Source organism: Apteryx mantelli, chromosome 1 (assembly GCF_036417845.1).
Source record: "Apteryx mantelli isolate bAptMan1 chromosome 1, bAptMan1.hap1, whole genome shotgun sequence".
Taxonomy (NCBI): Eukaryota; Metazoa; Chordata; class Aves; order Apterygiformes; family Apterygidae; genus Apteryx; species Apteryx mantelli.
The window spans coordinates 153,198,256-153,222,395 of record NC_089978.1 but is presented as its reverse complement, the minus strand read 5'-3'; the positions used below and the strand labels follow the sequence as shown (position 1 = coordinate 153,222,395).

The following is a 24,140-nucleotide window of genomic DNA, read 5'->3' as shown; positions in this document are numbered from 1 at the left end:
GGATAGGGGCAACTATATAAATAGTTACAATTATACTAATTGAAACCTGCATCCTAATTTACACTGAAGAACTTTTCCTTCACAGATGAGGCTACAGAGTTGTGCCTACAGCACTACTCAGAGCAAAGAAGAGTGTATACTCATTTATGCATTATAGATTGGGCTCTCTGTACCATGAAAGAAATGTCTCCTGAGCAATTGGCACTGGGTTCCTAAACTGTAGTAAACTGGCACTTCAGCAGCAGATGCTAATAAAAATATACATATAATTTCTTTCAGTAATTTAAATTCTAACTCATTTAAAACCTCATTAATATGTCTTCTGCCAAGTGTAAAAACATGTTAAAATAAGAGCTAATACAAGCAACCCAACAATTCTAGATACATAGTCCATAGTATAATAAGATGAAGTCACTGCATAGTAGAGATAAATCCATTTTATTTTCTTTTGTAGAAATGGATCAATGAAATCATTGTGCTCCATGAACACACTGAAAAAAAGAACCAGGACTTTTACACCAGGTAGCCTCCCTCTTAAAGTTGTACATTGCTTATAGTAATGCAGATTCGATCTGGAAGAATAGAAACATGAATCCAGTGCCACCTGAAGCTATGCTGATAGCAATAATCACAAACAACCCCCCTCCCGCCCCAATTCATCAAAGGCCTTCCAGAGTCCCATTTCTACAACTAGCTAAAAATATTCCCGTTAAAATAGAAAAAGATTTTTCTACAAAAATTTGGGGGAAAGTCATAACATTTCTTCTAAATAGTTTCTAAATTGCTTTGCAGACAACTAAATAAGGTGATGGAAGTCTACTTAAGACTTTGTTTCAAAATTTCTCCAATATTTTCACAGGGCTAAAAATAGTCCAACATTGCCACCATGTGGTCAGAAATGGGTATCGTTCATTTTGAAAGTTGCATATGACATCTCTCCCAGAGAAAATTCATGTAAAATACCTAGTCGATGAATAATCACAGTATAATTAAAAAAGGAAACTGAACTCTGAGAACAGAGTCTTTATGCAGGAAAAACAATTCTAAGCATGGGCCCACATAAGAAAAATAATTTAAGATATTTTGTGATTAAGTCTTCAGTATCGTGACACTCCCCTCCCTGAAGGCACAATCCATTTCCGCCCACCTCTTTCTCAGTACATCACGTACTTGCCAATAAGCAAAATCTACATGTATGCAAAGTGCCTAAAGACCACTCATTTCAGTTTAATTTTTTTTAAAGGCAGAAGCTTTTAAACATAACATTACTTGAAAAATTTGAAACTTTTCCCCTGGATTCAGGAAGTCATAGAAATTTAATTTAAAAATCATCTTTCACATAGACTTTTTCATTGCCGCCTTTCTCACACTGAAGAGATATGCTTCATAAATAATATTTAAGAAGTTGTCATCATTCTGAAAAACAAAACAGATAATGGTTACTGCACGATAGAGGTTCTTCATTAAAGAGATTAGAAGTTCTTTCCATTTCATGGAACAAATATTTTTCAACCTTTTTCTATTTAAAAAAGCCAGGTGTAGGAAGACTTATTTCCATTACCAAAAATATACATTACTTCCAAGTCTTGCTAGTAGCCCTGCAAGAATTTTGGTATATAAGAATATGAGAATATAAATTTTACTATGGCAAACATGACTGTATCTCTGTAAGAAGTAACGAATACACAGAAAGCAGATTTTCCAGACTCATGGTGGATTTAACTTGAGTAAACTATTCTTATATAATAGTGCAGTGATGATACATCCTTGTAATTTCTTCCCTTTGCTCTCATTAACCTAGGGGTTTCTTTAAGTAGTTTCCTCCGTTACTTCAATAATAATGCCAAGGATGTCTGAAGGAACAGTGAAACACCCTGTTTTTTGATCCTGTACTAAATCCTACCTGGGCAAATCGTTGCATCTTCCTTAGCTCTTTTAGACTTAATGCTCCTAACTGATGCTGCTCCTTTTGCTCTGATGCTCGTTTAACTTTTTGCTTCTGAAGATCATTTTGCAAAAACTGGTCAACTCAAATTAAGAAAGAATGTCATAAGTAGCTCACATGAATATATGAAGATAATTAAAATCGGGATATTCCTTGAGGAAAATCAGGAGCATCTGAGATTGCAGTTACAAATTGGAAAATAACAGGTGAGAAATTGGCAGTCAGTATCACAGTATTAAACAGCAAATAATTTCCAGGCAACTCACTTAACCCTTACTACCACCAAGAATAGCAGGGTCAAATGCACATTTTGCAAGTATGGTTTCAGAGGTTAAAATCCAATTTTCCTTGACTAGTTTCCTTTTTTACTTAAAATATGGCTTTCCTACTATCCAGATATTCCAAGTATGTAAAGACAGGACAATGTGGTATTTTTCTTCTTTAATCCCAAACTAAAAATACAGCCTCTCATTTGTTAAAGATATTATTGTCTTTCTGGGTCTATAATTTAAATTGAATTTTAAATGAGTCACGTCAGCATTCCAATAACGACTTTTATTTTTATTCCAAAGTCATACAGGTACATAGTTTTGGCTTACAAACTGGAACCCTAAACCTGTGTCTCTAATTCCTTTTGCATTATACTGAGTTCTTCAGTTCTACAACCTCTCCTCAGTATTTACTCTTCCAGGTATTCATCACATGGGAAGTTAAAGAAAAAATATTCATAATCAGTCATATCATCCCACATCAGTAAACAATTGTCTCTTATATAACACTCTTAATGCTCTGTCACATTTAAATCTGAGTAACTGCAGCAAAAAGAATTTTAGTGCTCAGACTAGAGAACTGCATTGAATGGACTGAACTAGTATATTTTTTTAGGTTATCTAACCCATATTTTAATTTTGCTCATGCTCGTTCTGTGATTTTAATTTCCCATCTGGATTCCTCTTACTGTTAACATGCATCTCTGAAAATATTTGGCAGCTAGGATAATCACCCATTATTTATCCTTAGCTGAAGATATAATAAATAGCTCTCTGGCTCATAGGCAAACCTTCTGAAGCCTTCAATCATCTTTGTTCTTTTCCTTCAAATTTATTATCTTTCCTGAACACAGAACTACATGCATTAATCAAAATGCAGTTAAGCCAGCAGTTTGTGGAGAGAGGCTATCACCTTCCTGGTCTAAGACATACTGCTTGCTTAATGTACAGCCTAAGTAGCACAACTTCAACATGCATTTTAATTATTCATATAGGCTCCAGACAGATGGATGTAACCAATTAGGTGCATAGGTGTTTAAACCAAAACAGGAATAAGGGCTTTAAGCAAAGTAGGAATAGTCTTGACACTCTACCTGAATCAGGTGTAAAAGTGTTTCCTGCAGCTGCATCTTTGTCACCAAGTTGCTATTGACCACAGATGGCTCTGGGGTTTGCAGCGGCAGGAGAAGGCTAGCAGAGCTAGCAGCAGGTTCTTGGGTTGCTGGTGCTAACCGCCCACTTTCATTTGCTTTTGGTGGGGCAGGTGTAGACTGAGTGAACACCATTGGGGACATCAACAAGGTAGGAGTCACAGTGGCAGGAATACGCTGAGGTGAGATTACCTGTCCATATGAAAATAAAGTCATTAATTAAACAACCTATCTAATTATTTATATGGGAATAAAGATGATGAAAACTGCAAACTGCAGTTTTGACAAGAGGTACACAAACTGCTGCAGATCAGAGTCTAGACAAGTGAAACTCCCATTCAGGACCATTTACATGATCTATTTCCAAACTGAAAAGCCTTCCATCCAACTTGAGAATGCAGTAATAGATTCAAATGCGATTAAGTCTAGCTGATAGGCAAATAATCTGAGTATTAGAGCATCTTATTACAGAAATTAAACTCTTATTAAATATCAACACTCTGGGAATACTATAGCGAAGTTTTCTACACAGGTACACTCCTTAAGTCCCATCTTTGAGAATATACTTGCTTACATGCAAATGCAATTATTGAAGACTAATACTTTATACCTAATACTAAAAAGTATTTTCCAGTAATAACTTCCAAACTACTTTAAATATCCTCATTTTACTTTTTTACTTTTATATCCTCACTTTACATAAGGGGGGTGGAAGGGAAATGGAGATTACATGACTTATCTAAAGAGCCACAGCGAGCTGGCGGCACCATCAGAAGTAGAACTTACCCATAATTGCCTATCTCACATTCAGTTCACAAAATCAAAAAAGGCCCTCAAAGAAAAGGAAAACATAGATGCTTCTGTAATTCTGTGAGTTCCCTCTGTATCATACCATACCAATCTGAAAATATATTATGCGTCAAATAAGTTTTAAATTTTGTGATGCATTTTGGAACTCTAAAACACACAGGACTAGCAATACTAGCAGATATAAGACATCATGGAAAGTTTATTCAGTAAACTTTTAGTTATTAGAACATTCTCCAGGTAACTCTAGTAATAAATCTTAATCAGCTATCTCTTCACTATTCAGGTATCCAATCTTTTTCTTTAAAGAATAAAACGTAAAAAGAATAAGTATGAGCACACCCCAGCTCTTCTGTTTGGGACTGGAACATGACTTATTGCTACTGTGCAAAGGTCAAAGGCTACCAAATCATTTCGTTTTGTCTGAGTCTTGGGTTACAGTTAAATCTTGAAGTGAAATTAAGTAAAACTAAATAAGAAAATAAAGCCGAGGTTTATCTCCTAGCTGTGCAAAACAATGAAGTTTATTAAAGAAATTTCATATTTTTGCAGCTTGTCTTACCCCTAGTTACAATTGCTTTGCTCAAGACATTTCTGAGTATTGTTAGTTATAGCACCATATGAAGAGAAATACAAAGAATCAAGGAGGCTCAAGATCTTGTGCTGGTTTATACTAAATTTAAGAAAGCAGAAAGACTAGGGCACAGGAAAGACTTGTGGATATTAGAAAGCATGCCATACACACTTTATGCAAAAATCTCCCAGGAGTAACACTTTTTAAGTAAATATTGTTTTTTTGTTTCTTAAAGCTAGAGTACTACTTGAAAACAACTCACCACCTACAGCTTTTTTTCCACCCCATGACACATAATCATAACAGAAGCCGAGTCCGTGTTACAATGCTCCTGAATGAGTTAAGGTATTCTTAACTCGCTCTAGGTTTCCTTCCAGCAGTAAGGTAGTACATATATATGTACACCTATGCTTGAAAAAAAAGTTCATTTTAGAAAAAAACCAAGGTACATCCAAAGTGCCATAGCTGTGTAGAGTGAGACATTGAGGCTCTGGACAGATGTTCTCCTCCAAATGTGCCAGTGGAATACTTACTACCTCCGGGCACTGATCACAGCACTTCTGTTCTACTCAACCATGCAGCTCAAGTGACTTGCCTTTAATTTACCTCAAGCAAAATTAGCCAAGTTAGCTTAAACCAGCTGATTTTTCCTAAAGTGATTTAATGAATGCTTATACAAACTCCTCAGCAAGGGTAGGAACCTCCAGTAAAGGAATGGTGATGAGCAGCTGGAGGAGACAAACTGTCCCACCAGCATAGCTGAATCTGAGAAAGTGCATGCCAAAGACCTAAATGAAATGTCCTTAGAAATCAAAAGACATTTTGCCGTAGTCTGACACAAACAAAACCTGAGATAAACCATGCTCTTAATAATATATAATTACTACTGTCAAACAGATACACATGTTGTGGTTTAGCAGATATCTGAAAAATTACTTGTTTTTCAGGGATAGAACAGCTGCTTGTTAGGACTTGCCAAGCATATGGAAGCTAAATGTAGTAAGCAATACTGCCATCTACTGGTGACACAGCTAATATCTAAAAGCTAGTGCAATACATTTACTTGTTTCAAAACAGGAATAGAAAATATACATATCATTTTTCAGGACACAGTATTTGTTTCTCTGTGAAAACTTTAAAATGTATATTTTGTTAACACTTGGGCTCAAAGCTTCTGCCATTTTGCAAACTTTTACATAAACAGAACAGTTTCTTTTCAAAATGTAAGGGGGAATTTTCAGTTTAGATTTAGTTTAGATAATCTTCAGTCACTGGGATGAGAGTCCCATCAGAAAATCTGGACGCTGCTCTTGGCACTACTAGTGGAATTGTTATAGTACCATGCTTTGCTGAAAGCACTGAAAATACTTAGTAGGGACATGTAGCCTTTGGACTAATCTTTCAGCTTTGAGTAACTTCTCACAAGGACACAACAACCCCTCCAAAATGCTACTCAACAACAACTTTCTCATAGAATCTACCTTGAGTTGCTTGTTCATCCAGCCTCTCCTGAATTATCTCCAGCTTTAGCAGGTCAACACTTAAACCTCTGAATCACTAATAACAGAGTAGGAGTCTAGCATCAGTTGTACAGTAATGAAATACGAACAATGAAAAATGTGCAAGGTGATTTCTGCAGCATGTTATATTCCTTTTCTGCAGGAAGATCTCACTAAGATATCTCTTTTTCATATTCTGCATTGCTGGTGGCACTTAGATGACATGATAGCTGGTAAATTCACATCACACCGTGAACCAAGAAATGCATTGGCTCTCCTGTAATGCAAATTGGCAACCACTGTTGCTCCCTAAATGTGCACAATTCCATATGCGTCAACTGCTTCTCTAGAACGTCAGTAGCCAGAGTGGATGTTGTGGGCCTCCAGCTGTTTTTAGTGAGCATTGTTTAAAACTAAGAACATTTAATCTAAGAATGGTTCCTGAACTTTAAAAGACAGTTGCTGTTAAAATATAGCTGGCTACAATGCTGATGCTAACATTGCTTCGTCTTTCCATGTTTAATTCAGAAAATTTTAACTGATGTTTAACAGCAGAATCTTACATCATTTTCCATAACAAGTTTAACTTACTAGTTGCCTTGCTACTGTGCATCTTTACAATCTCATGCTGAAACTGCAGTCAAGATAATCTTTAGGTAATGGTGCGACTCTCTCATCAAAGATACCATGTACCACACAAATTCAGTAGAAACAACATATGATGTACAAAATGTATTTTTGATGAAAAATGCTCCAAGAAAAGAGATAAATGGTCTGCAAAATAAGTGGCCTTTTAAAAAAGAAAAGATAAATTTGTGCCAAGGTTATTGTAAGCACTTTTAAAACCATAACTCTGACTAACATAAACACTTAAGCACACGTATCTATAATGAGGACAACTCATGCCTAATTCTAAGCCCATGTTTTAAAGCCTAATGCAGATTAATGCTTTTTTATTAATGCTTAAGCACATGTTGCTCATTGTCCGCATAAGGAATACTTCTCAGAATAGGGCTGGCACCAGACTGAATGCTTCCGAGTATTATTCTTTAGCTTTTGCTAAAATTTTATTTTGGTGACTGGTCTCTTCCTTTCCATGTGGGAGATCACAGCTCTTACACCATATGGAGATGCAGCAGAAGTCAATTTAAATTTGGGCTTGTAATGTGTCAATTGTGGAAAAGACTATTGCTTCCATTTTCTTAGTATTGCTGAAGGATCTGGGGTGTTCCTTTAAAATGATTTTTCCAACAACAAAGACACTGTCCAGGTACCTTTCTATTCCTGTTAGACTTTTTAGAATTTGCTTTTTCTGTACACTGAATTATAGTAAAAGATGCAATACCAAAAGATAAATAATTATAGAGAACAAACCTTTTGCTGCATTTGTTGTCAGGCTCTGCTTTAACCAATTTTGCATAAGCATGTGCAGATATATTTGTGCCAATTCAATTTCACTCAAGATGTCTGTCTGTAGGCAGGGCAGCACTTAAGCCTGTGGTCTACAGCAAGGATGTGATTATAAAAAGATCAATGATGGTTTTAAAGGTTGTTTCAGATATTTATTTTCCAAAATTTTTCAAGAGTAGGAATATTTAATTTGGCTCATTCATGGCATTCTATAGAAGAAAGATTCATTCCTTCATTTTAGGCCTTTTTTTTTTTTGGCAGTCTGCTGCATGTGAAAGAGGCCATGTCTTCCAGACTGCAAAGCCTTAGGTGCCCTAAACTATAATTAGTCACACTTTGATCATTTTTATATTAAGTCTTATAAACAATACTGAATATGTCAAAAGAACTGCATCTAATACTGTTTTGATAACAGCTGTGGCTGTGTCAGTCAGTAAAGCTACTCTTAGCCAGGCTGAATCTTCTTGGTCTGGTCTCAGCCATGTAAAGTAAGATCAGAGTCTCCTTACTTGCCTTTTCTTTCTTTTTTTTAGGCAAACTTGCAGGAATAATCCTAATAAATGAGACTTCTTACAGTGAGTACTTTTCTTTTTTCAAGTCATTGTTCTATTTGTACCCTTGCAGTAAAATAACTGAAATTGTGATTCCCTTTCCACATTTCATTCCCTTTCCATATTGCAATTAATTTCAGCATCATTTTCTTTTATAAATATACACAAATAAAGCCTTATCAGCATCAGTACCAATCTTTCATTCGAAAATACCTCCATATTTTTGCCACTTTTTATTAGTGTGCATTGGCTTATAACATAGAGGTTGGCACTTGTCTCATTTCACTTTTACCTTCTAAGTAGGAATGGCTCATGTCTCCATGCTATCAGTACATTTCCTGGTGAACCAGACAATTTCTTTCGTTTATAGGAAGCAATCTCCATTCCCAGTGGAAACAGAAGTAAATTATTGTGACTCTGGATCCTTTTTTTATTCATTAGTACTCCACTGAGAAGTCAGATACCCATCTGTAAGCAACTGCTCCTGAATAATTTGAGTGACTAATCCACCAAAAGCCGTTTCACACAAGTTCAAAGTCATGCTGCTTTGATTAAAGACTAAGATTGCTATTTGCTATATTGTATTCATCATCTTCTGATCTCTCTCACAGAATTAAAAATCTTGACCTGTCAGTGTTAGTGACAGATGTAGCCCTTAATTGTTAAATGGCCATTTCAGTCTCTTCAGGTACAGAGCAACTTTCTACAATAAGAAGGATTTTTGTAGCATGCTGAAACATTTTGTAGTCTTTCATTCAGCTTTTTCAGAATTTGCAATAGATTAAAGCAGCTTTTAAACTTTACACTGAAAAGGTGAATGTTTTATTACTTGAATGAGTAACTTCTAGACAGCAGTGCAATACAAGTCTTGGGGATAGCCTATCCAAAATAATGGAAGTTAAAAGGGGCTTAGATGCTCATCCCAAAACAGGACATTGGAAGACATTCAAGTGTAGCACCTCCTATGGAGAATAAAGTTATTAACAAAGACAGCAGTTGTCTAGGAAGGGGCATTTTGTAATTGCACATGAGGCTTTTTGGAAGGACAGAAAGATTTACTCATGAGGTGCACACAATTTCTTGAAGTTTCTTGAATTTTCTAAGACACAATCTAGCTTTTAGTCACAATCACCAGAATGCAGGTTTTGTTCTTTTGAAGACATTCAGGTACTGGGCAACTTTTCAAAATAATATAAAGCAAATAAAAAAAGAACTACTGAATAGCTAAGAGTAGCAGTTATGGTACAAGATAATTAATTCAGCAATGTACAAATACTTAAGAAATGGCTGTAAGAAAATAAGTGACCTGAACTTTTAGCATCCAACTGACATGCATAGGAATGCATACCTGCAACCATGGAAAGTTACAAATAATTTTATAAGAAAAATATTATTAAACACAAACATTACATCCAATAACCAGTGAATAGTCACTATAGCCTGAGAACAAGTACAGCAATTGAAAATGAGGTGAATTTTTGAAGTGCCCCTGAAAAAACCTAAGACCTAATTTTGGTCATTACTGATGTGCAAGAGATTCACCCTTCAGTATTTACAATATCAGAGCTTGGCAAAAAAGAACTTACTTGATGTTGCTATAAAACTATTACCTGTAAAATGAATGATGTGTGTAAGACAGTAATACAGGAAGATTCTGGCCAAAAAGACAGGGACTACCCCTATAAAACGTCAAGTTCAAAAGACAGCCAAACTTTTTTTTTCTTCTTCTTCTTTTTTTTTTTTTTTTAATTCTGAAGTTACTTATTTACCTGAAGGAGAGAGCTCTGTTTTTCTGCACCTGGTGCCTTGTCTATCCAGGAATCAAGTGGTTTCAGTGTATTGGCATTCTGCATAACAACAGGAAACTTAGCTGCCAAGGTTGGTCTGCTGGATACATGCAACTGTTGTTCTTGTTGCACTATTTGCAGTTTTTTCAGTAACTCTTGAGGTGAAATCACCCCAGAATTGGTTGCTTGATTGCCAGAGAGAGAAAGTGGCTGTCTAGGAAGTTTGGACTGTTCTTTACCAACTGTCTGAGACTCCAAAGTCTGGCCAGGCAGGGAACCATTGAAATACACCAAAGGTGGCTGGGTCAGACTATTTATCTGTGCTGCTGGTGCTCCAACAGCAGCAGGAGTCCTGCTGAAGACAGAAGCTGCTGAGCTTACAGGTCCGGTTGCATTGGGGTCCATTTTAGGGACTGATCCCGACTGACCCTGCAATTTCTGTAATAAGCTCCGAGTGCCAGCAGTATCCTGGACGACATGAGATGTTGCAATGCCATGAGAAGTCACAGGCTGGAAGAGTCCTGTGAAAGTCTCACCCACAGGGTGGATATTGCCATTTTCACAGAGTCGGTTCTCAGGAAACTCAGCAAGTGGATGAAGGTCTGTCCCACGCACCATAAGCTTCTGAATTGCTGGGCAAAGATGTTTCTCTGCAGAGGGTGAATGTCTGCTAGGTTCTTCATAAGACAATGAACGTACCACCCCCTGCCTAACAGGAAGATTCTCTTGCTGCTGCTTATTATGTGGTTCTGAGACATCTGGCTTTTCTTGTTTTCCAAACAGTGCTGTCAGAGACAAGTGTTGTGGTTCAGGATCCACATTCTGTGAAGGGAAAAAGAAAAAAAGTAGACATAGTTCTCTTTTGCATGCTAAGTCACATCAAGTGGCTACAAAATTTAGCCAGCAGTATTCAAGCAATAGCTGAGAAAACTACGCTTTGATCTTTTCTCCCAAGAAAAGTCTTAATAATTGTCACACAGGAAGGGCAAGTTGTCAGGCTGCTGATGTGGGAGAAAACCAGTGATTCTGAGAGATAGCAGCAGCTTCACTTTAAATACCATGAAATAGCATCTTCCCTTTCAACCATTACTACAATATTAGTAAGAGACAGAAATCTTCTGCCCTTGTGTGAAGGTGTGCCACTTCTTGTACATCTCACTGTCATGGCTGACAGGATTCAGCTTTTAGGATTTTGCAATGCAATATAGCTTGAAGATATATCAAAACACTTTTCTGTATTTAGATTAACTAAATTCATTTAAAGAAAAAGAACGCAAAAAGAACTGCGGTCCGGCAATTGACTAGACTAGCTTGGCACCAAAGCAGCATCCCCAAACTGAAAGACCAGTATTTCTTTGTTGCATCAGCATAATATGCCTGTAATTTTAATGCTTCCACATCATGTGGTATAGGGAGGGGTGTCTTTTATAAATAGACAGTTTTGCATTAAAATAATTCCTTACTGTAGTTTCACCTCAAATGCTTGCACTGACCTTCTGACCTAAATAAGCATTCCTAAATGGCTGCCGGGTTACAGCAGCACTAATCAGAACACAAGCAAAACATTTTACCTTGCCTTGCTGAGATATTTGCTGATGCTGATTTTCACTAGGCTTCACTGGAATTGGTTTGATTAGGTTAGGGTTGTTATAGATAGCAGAGGAACTGGTCATTTGTTTTGGCTCTGAGCAGGTCTTACACTGCAACAGAAAAAAAAAAGTATTTTTTGAGTAAGTGAGACAATATCTTTTCCCTTAATTCTCTACCATAATAAAATCCAAACACAGTCAGGTATTTAAGAACCAAAAATATCAGTTTTAGCACCATTTATAAAAAGTTACACTACTGAAAGAAATATAACAACTACAACCTAATTTTCTAAAAATACAAAGCATATGCACAAATAAAGACTTGACTCCAACATTTCCTGTGTATGAGGTTTCCCCTTCTAGTTTAAATCTCAGTTCTCTTCCTTATTTTTTGCTTTTCCCCGCACTTAGCCCAAAATCAGTCTGGCACCTTAGAAACTAAGCAACAGACATGCTTTTTCTGCATCAGTAGGCAGCTAGTCCTATAACAGCCTATAAGTAGTTTAGACACATGGGGATTTATGAGCACATAAACACCATTTAAAATGCTTTTTGTTAAAAATTGGGATTATAACTCCTAAACTCCTTTATGTAAATATGCCACAGTGTAAGAACTTGGAGGATACATATACCCACACGGAAAAATAATTAAAAGGTTTAGATCAATGTGCATTTGTAGAATCAGTATGTTTCCTTATCAAACTTGACAGTATTAATCAACGTATTTATAAGGAGATGGGCAAGCAGAGACAGATGACTAAAACTGATCAGTGACACAGAAAGACTAATATATGAAGACAGAAGGGCATCATTTAATTTAGAAAAGAGGCACCAAATATGCTGTGTGAAAGAGATACAGAGAGACAATAAATGGAATAGGATAAGGTAAATCAGATGGTCTCATTCATATTATATAAAAAATAAAAGGATAGTTGATGAAACTAAAAAAGTAATGAGCATACAAGGAATGCTGTTTTCAATGGAAAAGAAAACAGTGAAACACAGCAAGTCACTGCCGCTAGATATTATTGATACCAAGAAATTGGAAAGGTTTTTAAAGAATTGTTTAATAAAAAATTAATCCTATCTAACAAGAATATTCATAGTTAATTAACTAAATTTGATGGGTCTAAGTTTTGTGCCTCAGGACTAATAAGTACTAGGAAAAAAAGCACTTTACAGATGGTTGGTAAGGAATGATCAACTTTGATTTCTTGTTCCTTCCTCCAAAGAATGCAGTACTATGCATTACTGAAGACAGAATACTGCACTAGACAGATTGCTGTTCTCATGCAGTAGAGCCATTGCTATGTGATTATTAAAATGTTAGTATCTTTTCTAGAACTTTGTGATAAATTCTTTAGGATTCAAAGGTGTTAGGTGAGAGAACAATTAGAGCCCCCACAATATACAGAACTGGCTGTAGCATCCATTTCTTACACCTACCACAACAGTAAAATGTGAAAGAAAGCAACCACTGGATGGCTCAGTGAAACAGAACTTCAGTTCTTGAGGGGGTTTGAGGGAACCTGGTGGCAAAGGCCATGGTACACAAGGCCTTCTTCCCTTCAGCCTTTACTGCTAAGACCTGCCTTCAGGAAACCCAGGCCCCTGAGACATGTGGGAAAGTCTGACACATTGAGGAGGATCAGGTAAAGGAACAAAGTGGACATACACAAGTCCATGGAATGCACCCACGAGTGCTGAAGGGGCTGGCTGATGTTGTGTGACCACTCTCGATCATCTTTGAAAAGTCATGGCAACTGGAGGGGCGTTCCTGAGGACTGAAAAAAGTAAATGTCACTCCTATCTTCAAGATGGGCAAGCAGGAGGATCCAGGGAACTACAGGCTGGCCAGCCTCACCTCTTTCCCTGTGAAGTTGATGGAGCAAATAATCCTGGAAGCCATTTCCAAACATAATAAGGACAAGAAGGTGACTGGGAGTAGTCGGCATCAGAAGGGAGATCATGCCTGACCAACCTGATAGCCTTCTACAATGAGATGACTGTCTCAGTAGATGAGGGGAGAGCAGTGGATATTGCTTATCTCGACTTTTGCAAGGGTTACAACACTGTCTCCCATAACATCCTCACAGACCAGCTGATGAAATACAGGCTATATAAATGGACAGTGATGTGGACTGAAAATTGGCTGATCTGCCAGGCTCAAAGAGTTGCAAGCAGTGGCACAAAGTCCAGCTGGAGGCCAGTCACTAGTGGTATCCCCCAGAGGTCAATACTGGGTCCGATACTGTATAACACCTCATTAATGACCTGGATGATGGGACAGAGTGTACCCTCAGCAAGATGATACCAAGCTGGGAGGAGCAGCTGATTTACCAGATAGTTGTGCTACTGTACAGAGTCACCTCAACGAGCTGGAGAAATTGGCCGACAGGAATCTCATAAAGTTCAACAAAGGGAATTGTGAAGTCCTGCACCTTGGGAGGAATAATCTCATGTACCGGTATAATTTGGGGGCTGACCAGTTGGAAAGCAGCTTTACAGAAAAGGACCTGGGAGTCCTGGTGGGCAACAAGTTGACCATGAGCCAGCAATGCGCCCTTGCAGCAAAGAAGACCAGCAGCATCCTTGGCTGCACGAGGCAAAGCGTTGCCAGCAGGTCGAGGGAGGTGATCCTTCCCCTCTGCTCAGCCCTGGTGAGGCCACATCCGGAGTACTCTGTCCAGTTCTGGGCTCCCCAGTACGAGAGACATGGACATACTGGAGCAGGTCTAACAAAGGACTACAAAGATGATTAGGGGTTGGAGCATCTCTCATATGAGAAGAGGCTAAGAGAGTTGGGATTGGTTAGCCTTGTGAAGAGAAGGCTCAATGGGGATCTTATCAATGTGTATAAAAACCTGATGGGAAGGTGAAAAGAAGATGGAGCCAGACTCTTCTCAGTGGTGCCCAGTGAAAGGACAAGAGGGAGTGGGCACAAAATGGAATACAGCAAATTACATTTAAACATAAGAAAAAACTTTTTTTACTGTGAGGGTGATCAAATGCTGGAATGGGTTGTCCAGAGAGGTTGCGGAGACTCCATCTGTGGAGATATTCAAAACCTGGACATGGCCCTGAGCAACCTGCTCTAGCTGATCCTGCTTTGAACAGGGGAGTTGAACTAGATGATCTCCAGTGGTCCCTTCCAGCCCCAGCAGTTCTGAGATTCTGAGAGTTTCTGCTCAAAAATCACCTTGTGGGTGTTTGGACAGTGACAGCCTTCTGCAATGAATTTGTGAAGACATGCTCTCACAAAGTAGAAGTGTAGTTCCATTGGCACTTGGCTTTCTTCTATTGCACTTGGCTGTATTCTGTTGTACAGTAATTTCTGGTTCAAATGCTGCTCTCAGAAATAATTTTAAAACATACAGAGACAATCATGCTACAGGCGGTTTATCCATTTGGTTTAAAGAAAAAAGAAGCACTTGCATCTTCTTCCCTGTTGTATCACTACTGCATAAAGTGAGAAACTGCCTCAAGCACTAGCTTTGAAAAACCATGAAAAACAAGACATTGACTTTGCCAGCAACAGAGAGCTTCACAGCAAAATTAAATTTCAGTTAAATATAAAATCACGTAGTGAGTGCACCATGGCTAATCTGAGTAGGTCACATTCAACATGGAAATCTATTTAAACCTAACTACAGTATTTCCCCTCTCTGAACAAAGACCTAGAAATAACTGCCCCAGAATGAGGTATTTCATTTACCCAAAGTCTCTCTACCCATCTCACGGTACAGAGCAAGTTTCATGATTAAAGACACCTCAAAATTCAAGGGAAAAAATAAAGTCCAAAGTCTTTTAATGGTAGGCAAAACATTGCTTTTAAAAAAAATTTTTTTAAAAGGTAGTTCATGCTTATCTCCCTTCTATATGATTCAAGGCCTGATTAATGGAAGCATTCAAGAGAAATCTGCATTTAATTAAGTTTCAGTTTCAGCTTTGCAGTTCATTTTTAAAATAGTTATAAATGGATTGCTACAAAAAAAATTAACAGAAAAAAATGCGAGAAGCCAACACAGAAAATAAGCCTACCAAATTAAAACTTTTACACTAAACAAAGATTTCCTTTGCATTTATTAACTCTGAGTTACATTTATCACATTTATCACTGCCCATACAAATTGTTTTTTAGGTTCTTCTGAGCTTATGCATAATCATCCTTGGATTTGAGTGACTTAATTTTGTTTGTTTTCTACAAACTTTATTTTATCATCTTTTCCAGGCAGTTCATATGGACTCTCAAACAATGCCAGTCTTAGTATGGAGCCTTCTGTAGCTCCACCAACTTTTTTCTTTTTTTAAACACAAGGACAAATGCCTGCAAATTATTCTTAATCACTTTCTCAGCCAGTTTCTGACTGGTGACTTATGTTGTCTCTCATTCACTTAATGACAATCAGGCATGTTTATCTAGGTAATTGTCAGATGAAAGTTTTTTGAAAGCTCCCCGGAATAGCCACATGTAGCCACTATTTGATCAATACTAAAACACGTGAAGATAATTTTCTTTTCTAGATTGGATATATCCTAAACTATTATGATATTACACAGATGACTAGAGACACACTTCAGTAAAATCAAGTTGCTTTTTGTCCTAAATTATTTTCTTTCTATAGAATGCTGCCTTTTTTTCAATGTACCTCCTTCTTAGTGCTACTTTTCAGCATTGCTATTTTGGGGAAAACATATAAGCATGTGTTTACATTCCTTCCTCAACTACAATCAATAACACACTCTTGTATCTTTCACAATGAGTTCTGCAGGATTTAAATATATGTTATATTAGGCCTTAATTTCTCCAGCGTATTTTAATGAGCTGAATTCTTTAGAAACCATACATACCTTAAATTCCACTGTCATCCTTTGCATGATGCCAGAACTAAGCATAAGTAAATGAGGAGAGAAGCAGTAGAGTTGAGCATAATTATCACAATATGAACAGTTTTTGAGACTAAGTTCTTCAGCAAAAGGAAAATACAATTTATAGGAGCATACATAAAGGCCTATAGAGAATGAAGTTGCCCTGTCTCTGTATTGTTCACATAATATGATATGATAACATGGATGGTTGGCTGGCATCTGATACAGGGAAGTATGCTGAAGAAGAAACAGCCTCTATTGGTTCCTTTGAAATCATCAACTAGTGGCGCTCAGAATATAAGGTCATTTTGGCACACTGGTAGCACATCCTTGCTGATGAGTAAATTATGGACATCTGCATGACATTTTAAGACACTGTCAGGTGGCCAGGTAAAGAAGATATCAGACACCATCATCATCAAGTGGCAAAAAGCAGCATGAAAGAAATGTCAACACACTCTTTAGAGACAGAAGCAGAAGAGTACTGATCAGCTACAATATCTCATGATTATTACAGCTTGCTTCAGAGGTCAGTCCTTTAGTCATACATCTTGTTCAAAACTATGCTTCTTCAAAAGGTGCAGAAGAAATGAAAAGCTTCTAAGACCAAGTCAAAGAAAGGCTAAACAACACAGAGACATACATGGTGAACAGCGATCAAGATGAACAAAAAGACTACATAGGACATGTTAGGCAAGTTTGGTACAGTCAACAGAAACATTTGAGGCAAACAACTGCGCTGTGTTGTGAGATTTCATCGTCTACCTGAACCATATGAGGCTCAAGCATAGACTGAAGAGGATGTTGTCAAAGGAAACACAGACAACAGACAATCATGGTAGCTCAGTACTGGAGTTTTCCTGAAACAGATATCATGCCACTTCACCATCTCTTTCTCTATAGCAGAAATTTGACTCTCGGAGAAAATATGAGCTGCAAAGACCTATCAAGTACAAGGAGGAGATGCGAAAAGGCCTGATACAAGGAAAGGTCAAGCAAGACTGGATGGGACTTAGTCCAGGAGAGTTTTGTAGATGGATGGCTATGCTGAAAGCTATAAAGAGAACTCTGAAGTTGTCAGAGAAGGAATGCAGAGCTAGGTAGCCCTGGAAACCAGGGACTTTTATCTAGCTGATGTCAAGCAGCCACAAGAAGACCTTAGTTTACAGTCACATGAAGGTGTACAAGGTGCTCTGAAGAAGAGGAATGCTAAGGAGGGCAAGAATTATCACAAAAAAAAAAAAGCAATAGTAGCAAGAATTCCCAGAGAAAGCCCTGCTTAAGCGAGACATTCAAAACAAATACAGACTGTTTAAGAATAGTAGCATAGGCTCTGCATCATCTAGGCCAGTTATGGTGCAGTGCCCTCTGGAAAGATAGACCTTCTGGAGAGGTGGTAAGATAGTATCAAGGCTTTCTTACAGATAACAAATCAAAAGGTAAGAATGTACCTGAAAACTTAGAAATTATATTCCTGTTTGAGCAGGTCAGTATCACTGGAACATTTTGCTGAAGGACAGTGAAGAAGCAAAGAACAGAAATAAAATCCAGACGCCAGGCCTGCTCACTGCTGGAAGTGATGCTCATATCAAATGGTTGCGTGTCCTTAGTAACGGACAAGTAAGCTTCGGTTATTTTGGGCACATCAACCAGCCAAAGGATGTCCACTTTATCATGTCCTCTGGTCTATAATATTAAAGGTCAGATTAAGAGACAGATGATTCAATAAATGGGTAGATTGATAGAAGAACTGTGCCACACAGAGCTAAAAACACTGTATCTTGGAGCCCAAGACAAGGCACCACAGTTAAAGAGCAACACATTTCATCATGCTTTGTTCTGCACCCTAGCAGCTCTTGAACTGTTTATCTCTCTAGCTATTATTATGAGGTCTGCTAATACCACTTCTTCTCACCAGAGATCAAGAGAAGGCAAGGATACATTAAAAGTACTTTTTTCAAAAATGTTTTGGTGATTTAGCAGCTTAAAACTCCATTAATAAAAAAAGGGGGAGGGGGGAGGCTAAGCATTTCATTTTTTTCCCCATAACCTCTAAATGTGTAAGTTACTTTTGAGAATGGGCTATACTCTTCAAAGTTACTCACACTCTTCAAAATCTTACTGCGGGGCTTAAAATTCAGCAAACTCTTTAGACGCTTTGAAAACTAATGCTCTTATTCTATGGCTCACAAAAGTTCAAAACACCCTCTTTTCTGAAACCACACAGAATTCAGAAGGAGAACAACAGACTTCATGACTGATTACAGCACATCTGCATCGTAAGTCATAAGACATACTCTGGCAAGGAAGTATATGTCATAAAGCAGCCAGAAAGCACGACTGCTCTGAAACATATTGACATTAAATGCAAAAGTGGTTCTCATTGCCTTTATTTCATGCACTCTTCCTAATTTTATATTACTAACAAAATGAGAAGAAACACACATCCAGTTCTTAAGAGGTCAAATACTCCTATTACTCATGTCCCAGATGAAGAGGAAGTTCTCATGTTATTTCCTTAGCAACCACTTTTAAGCAGAAAGATTAACGGTATGGATAAGAAGCAAATTTACAAAAGATCTTAACTGCAGAAATTTTTTTAAAAAATCTGTTACTTAAACACATCTTCCAGCATTGCCTTTCCTCTGTCTTGATTTTCTGTGTGTTCATCTATATGTGGAAGATGACTTTCTTTAGACTTACCATACATCTTTCTCATAGTATCTGAATACAGCCTAGTATTTTTTCCATCTTTCCAATTATAGTATTTTTAAGGGTGGTTAATAACAAATCCTTGAACATTTCAGAATATATCAAATCACACTCCTTTATGCGAACACTAGATACTTATTCAGTATTAAAATATAGAACAGATACCAGGTTCTGAGGGTGGTTTTTTTGCACTATAAAACATTAAATTCACCTCTTAGAGAAAATACGAAGATCTTAATTTCAAAATAAGCTATGCCACAAGAAAAACAACTACATTTCACCATAACTGAAGTATAACCTTTCTGAGGTTCTTATTAGTAGCCACATTTCAGAAAAACAATTTTTTCTCTCTTCAAATTGTTTATGTTTAAGATACATATATTTCTAGACTCAAAACACTCGTATGTTATGAGCTTATTATTACATGATAACACACATGAAGGACAGGAAGCAGCAGTAGGAACTGCAGGCTCTGAAACAATCTGCAGCATACATATGAATAATTAAAATTATTAGATTTTTATTCCCTAAAGCAAGCTTTTTTGATTGCTCAATAATACAGAACATTATTAGTCCATTAGTTACTTCTTTGTTTAGAAGCCTCAGAAGACCAAAGCAGCCCATGGGCTGAAATCATACTAGGTTCCATCAATGTCCAAAACTAGCTAATGACCACAATTAAAGGCAGTAACTTCAATGCTAAAGGTCTTCCATAGAGGAAATGATCTGTGCAGACCACAGAAACTATTAGAGGGTTTGAATACTTCATCCAGAAATAGGACACAACTTGAAGGGACTTTAAGGTACTACTTAATTAGCAATGAGCACAGGAGCTCTATGGGTCAAAATCAAAGCCAGAAACATTCATGCCCCAAGTTTACACTTCTTTTTAACCCCTAGAGTGCAACAAATAAATAATCATATACATGTTTTCCTTTCAGAAATTTTTATTCACAACATTCTTTTCTCTTGAATCTTTAGCAAATTCTGCCAAACAATTGACAGAGCGTATTGTCTGAAATCAGACCACCAGTTTTACTCTGAGTAAAACTCCTCTACAAAAAGAACTGTTATGTGTTAAAATGTAAAGTGTCAAGCAAGTTGGCATCATGGTATCACTGAAAGGAAATGCCCTCATTTTATAGAGAGCAAGTCTCACCTTGGTATACTCATCTTTGGCCTTGGTAAGCATCCGTAAGATATCCACTTCTTTGTTATTAGTAGAATTCATGATCATTGGGGATACTCCTGTTACTGTGCCCTGCTGTGCTTTGAATTGTTCCTGTTGAGTTAGGCTGAAAGTGGGAGGTGAGAGGAGAATATACAAGAAAAAAACAACAAAAAAATAAAGTTTAACTACTGCTACTTTACCACAATTAAACAAAACTTGAGTATTTTCATTTTTCCCCATCAATATTAAAACACAGTTATCACACCTATATTAAAAGATCTGTATTAAAACAGCTTGATACAGCATGAGATACATGTTCTTCAATCTTGAATATACTAGGTCATAGGCTTAAATTTCTGCAAGTCACTCACAATTTCTAAACTCAGAAAGAGCAGGGAATTTATAGTGTTATTCAGTTCTACTGGTGGTGGAGGATGGCAAACACACAAATCAGTCATTAACTACTAGCAAATGACCAATTTCCTGCCCCAGCTGCTTTATTATTATTGCAGAATGCTGAGAATTATAACACAGAGCCAACTGGCTGAGCTACAGGGTATTTTTTATCTATATGCAACACTGCTATTATAAGCCACTACACATGGTTTACAATAGCATGGATCCTCTGAAAACTAGTCTTTATTGTAGTAAATTACCAGTTTGAGAGCACCTAATCACCACCAACTGCAACTTGAGCTAGTTAACTAAAATTAGCTGTCAAAAACCTGGGCTTCCTAGGGTTCATTGCTTATTTCTGTAAATTCATCCCCATCAATTATTTCTTGGGTCACAACTGACTTATTTTAGAGCTGTAGGACACACAGCATAAACAACAAAAAAGCAAAACCAAAAAAACACCGTTGTCACAGTTTGTGTTTCATAATGTTTTGTCACTGCAAAATGTAGAGCAGCAGGTATTTTTTTTAAGAAGAGACATAAAGGAAACTTGACTAATTTCCCAGCCAGGATTTTATAAAAAATACTATCTGGAATAGAGCGGTAGAATGGTTAAAGCATTTTGCTATGGATCTAAGTGTGTGAGCATGAGCCTTGTTTGGACTGGTACTGCAGGACACAAACAGGCACATGGTACTTTGGCAATCAAAATTGATGTCACTTCCTCAGCATGCTTCTGGCTACAGAAACACGTTTGTTAACTGGGCTGTTAAGACTGGGACAGATGACCTGAAAAGGAGAGATTCACAGTTCTGACAGTGCTTTTGCATTGCTCTGCTAGTATCTAATGCTGTCAGCTTGACTGTATCAGTCTTCTACAGTTTTTCTTGGGATGACAAAGACCTGGACCTACATCATTCCTCTTCCTATCCCTTAAAAGAAATGTCAGAATAGCTGTGACACAACGCCTCCAAATCCTACACAGCACAGGCAACTGGTAAATCCAATCTTTGCCAATTCCTATCAGGTCCCTTTACTATTGCCTCCACATTACTTCTCTAAAAAATTTAGATTGCGCATGCTGATACAATCTAAATGACTTATCTTCTTCCTCCTTCAAACAAACATGAAAACCTGCAGAATATAATCATCAAAAATGGGATCATTGCAAATAAGCCAATTATTAAACCAAGGGCCCCTATCAATTCTGGACATATGAAGAAAGCAGTGACAGTTAAGAGGCTATCCATGATACTGTAAGATTAAAATACTTCTGAGAACATAGTTCTGTGTGAAATTTTGATCTCTGGTTTGACTGCAAAATTCGAGTTCACAGAATTTATATAAAATAATTTTATTGAGTACATAAGAGTCATGAAGTCAGAGCTAATTAAGTGAATTTTGTACATATTGCTAAGAAAGGAGGAAGCAGGAATTCAGCCATGATGCAGAAAGAGGAAAAAAACACAGAAACTGTATTATGACAGTATGTCTTCATGATTGCCCTCGCTTACATTAATGTGAGAAGAAAAAGGTAACAGCAACATTAAAAAAGTCTCCCCAAACCGAAAAATATATTAAGCCTCCAAAGAGTACAATTCTTCAAAACAGATCTCTGAGGCATCAGGGAATAAATCAGATGCACTGTTATGCTCTGATAGGTAAGCTGGACAGTGAATTATGAAAAAGTATTGCAATACAGCAACTTATTTTTGAATATATAAAATGCAGCTGGGTGACAATTTTACTTTCAACAGATTCTATAGAAATAGGTTTAAAGGAGAGAGGTATGACCATCCTTGTAATATAATGTGCATGTATGTACAGAAATACATACATAAAAAAGCACAGAAAGTCTTGTTTACCCATCACTTACTTTTTCATGAGTTCTGCAATTCTTTGGCATTCTTCCTTATCATAAAACCAAATCCCATATATGGACACTGTAAATGCACATCAAACACAAACTATGAGCATCTTCTCAAACAGCAGTTCTACCTGATAGCAATTCTACCTGGTAGATATTTAAAGGTAACCTGCAAAGGAATTTTTAAATTTATTTCTTTCTCCCCCCCCTCCCCCAAATAAATTAAATATGACAACTCAGATCCTCCAGTAAAATAAAAAAAGATCAAAGGCATATCTCCAAGGATGTACAATACAAGCTCTTGAACCTACACTGAAGGCAGAGATATTTGATCCTTTTCTCCAAAACACTAAACCATCAGAGTTTTTCTTTAAATCCTTTTCCTCTGTCAATTTTTTCAGTTGTCATATCCATCCATTAGACCGCTAGTGGTTAGTGTACTGCAGGCAGAGAAGTGTTGCACACATATATAAGCAAGCAAGATTCATTTAGTTTTTAACAACTTTCAGGCCTCTCTTACATAATATACCACCGATGTTGTTATAGTAGCATAAATACACCTCTTCCTCTTTGCCGATTTCCTAGCATGTTGCCCATGACCTTCACCTCCAAAGAAGTAATTATCGGTAGCCAACCTCACTATGAGAAAACCTGTATCTAAGTTCAGACTTCAGCTTCTGGTTTCTGCAAAAGTAAGTGCCTGCAGCTTTGCCCAGCAACAGCAGATTTAAATTTACTAATAGCACAGAATTCTCATATGTACACACCACTAATGCAACCATCGTGATGGTAATAACCATAATGGAACTGTAGTTAGTGCACCTTCCACAATCATCATAAATAGGGAGGTTTTTCCACTCACAACCGTGTTAGATAATTTTTATAAGATAGCCTGGGAATAAATCTATAACACTGTCTGTACATATTCTCGAAAATGATCTGTCCACATCGGTCAGGGTAACTGTCCTAGTTTTAACATCAGGCACAAATCTGCTCCAAGAAGGGGAGGACAGAGGCACTTACAGGGCTAATATGCACCTTCCCCTTTATATCATCACCACAACCTTGTGCAATGTCTTTGTTCCCATTTATATGATACGGTAGCAAAGAGGCAACTAACTGTCCCCCCACCCCCACACTGCAGCAAGAGTTAATCTCACTAACATGTTGTAATTCCTAACACATCTTCAAAACATAGTAGGGGCTAGTTTTCATTTGAGAGGGGACTAAATGGATGGAGTAAATGCTTGAAAACAAGTGTAACACTATGCCTAGTCGTGTAATATTTCTTTGTATTAGAGCAAAACAAAAGGGATTGTTTCTTCAATTACAAAGAACCAAAAATGTAGCATACTTCATATCAGTTGGCTTTATTAAAGTCTGAAAAGAAAATGAATGTGCAGCAGCTCTTTGTAAGACACAAGTGTAATATTTATCTCCATTCCCCTTCAAATTTTCAACCATTTGTTGTCCTTTATATAGCTAAAAATGGTTTAACTGTTTAACAGAACATACCGGTGAAAAGCATAAAAAAAGAACAGCT

At 37.3% G+C, this 24,140-nt stretch overlaps 1 protein-coding gene across 2 annotated transcripts in view; it reads right to left on the bottom strand.

Moving 5' to 3' along the window:
• Positions 1-419: 419 nt before the first annotated feature.
• The window catches only part of DCP1B (decapping mRNA 1B), a 47,849-nt gene continuing 24,128 nt past the window's right edge, over positions 420-24,140 (bottom strand). For both annotated transcript variants that reach the window (XM_067307002.1, XM_067307008.1), the window contains exons 4-9: positions 22,607-22,673; positions 20,323-20,458; positions 11,565-11,693; positions 9,976-10,815; positions 3,309-3,557; positions 420-1,416 (exon numbers count right to left, since the gene is read on the bottom strand). In XM_067307002.1, the coding sequence (XP_067163103.1) occupies positions 1,336-1,416; positions 3,309-3,557; positions 9,976-10,815; positions 11,565-11,693; positions 20,323-20,458; positions 22,607-22,673 (1,502 nt within the window). In that variant the 3' untranslated portion in view covers positions 420-1,335. The remainder of the gene's footprint in view (positions 1,417-3,308; positions 3,558-9,975; positions 10,816-11,564; positions 11,694-20,322; positions 20,459-22,606; positions 22,674-24,140) is intronic.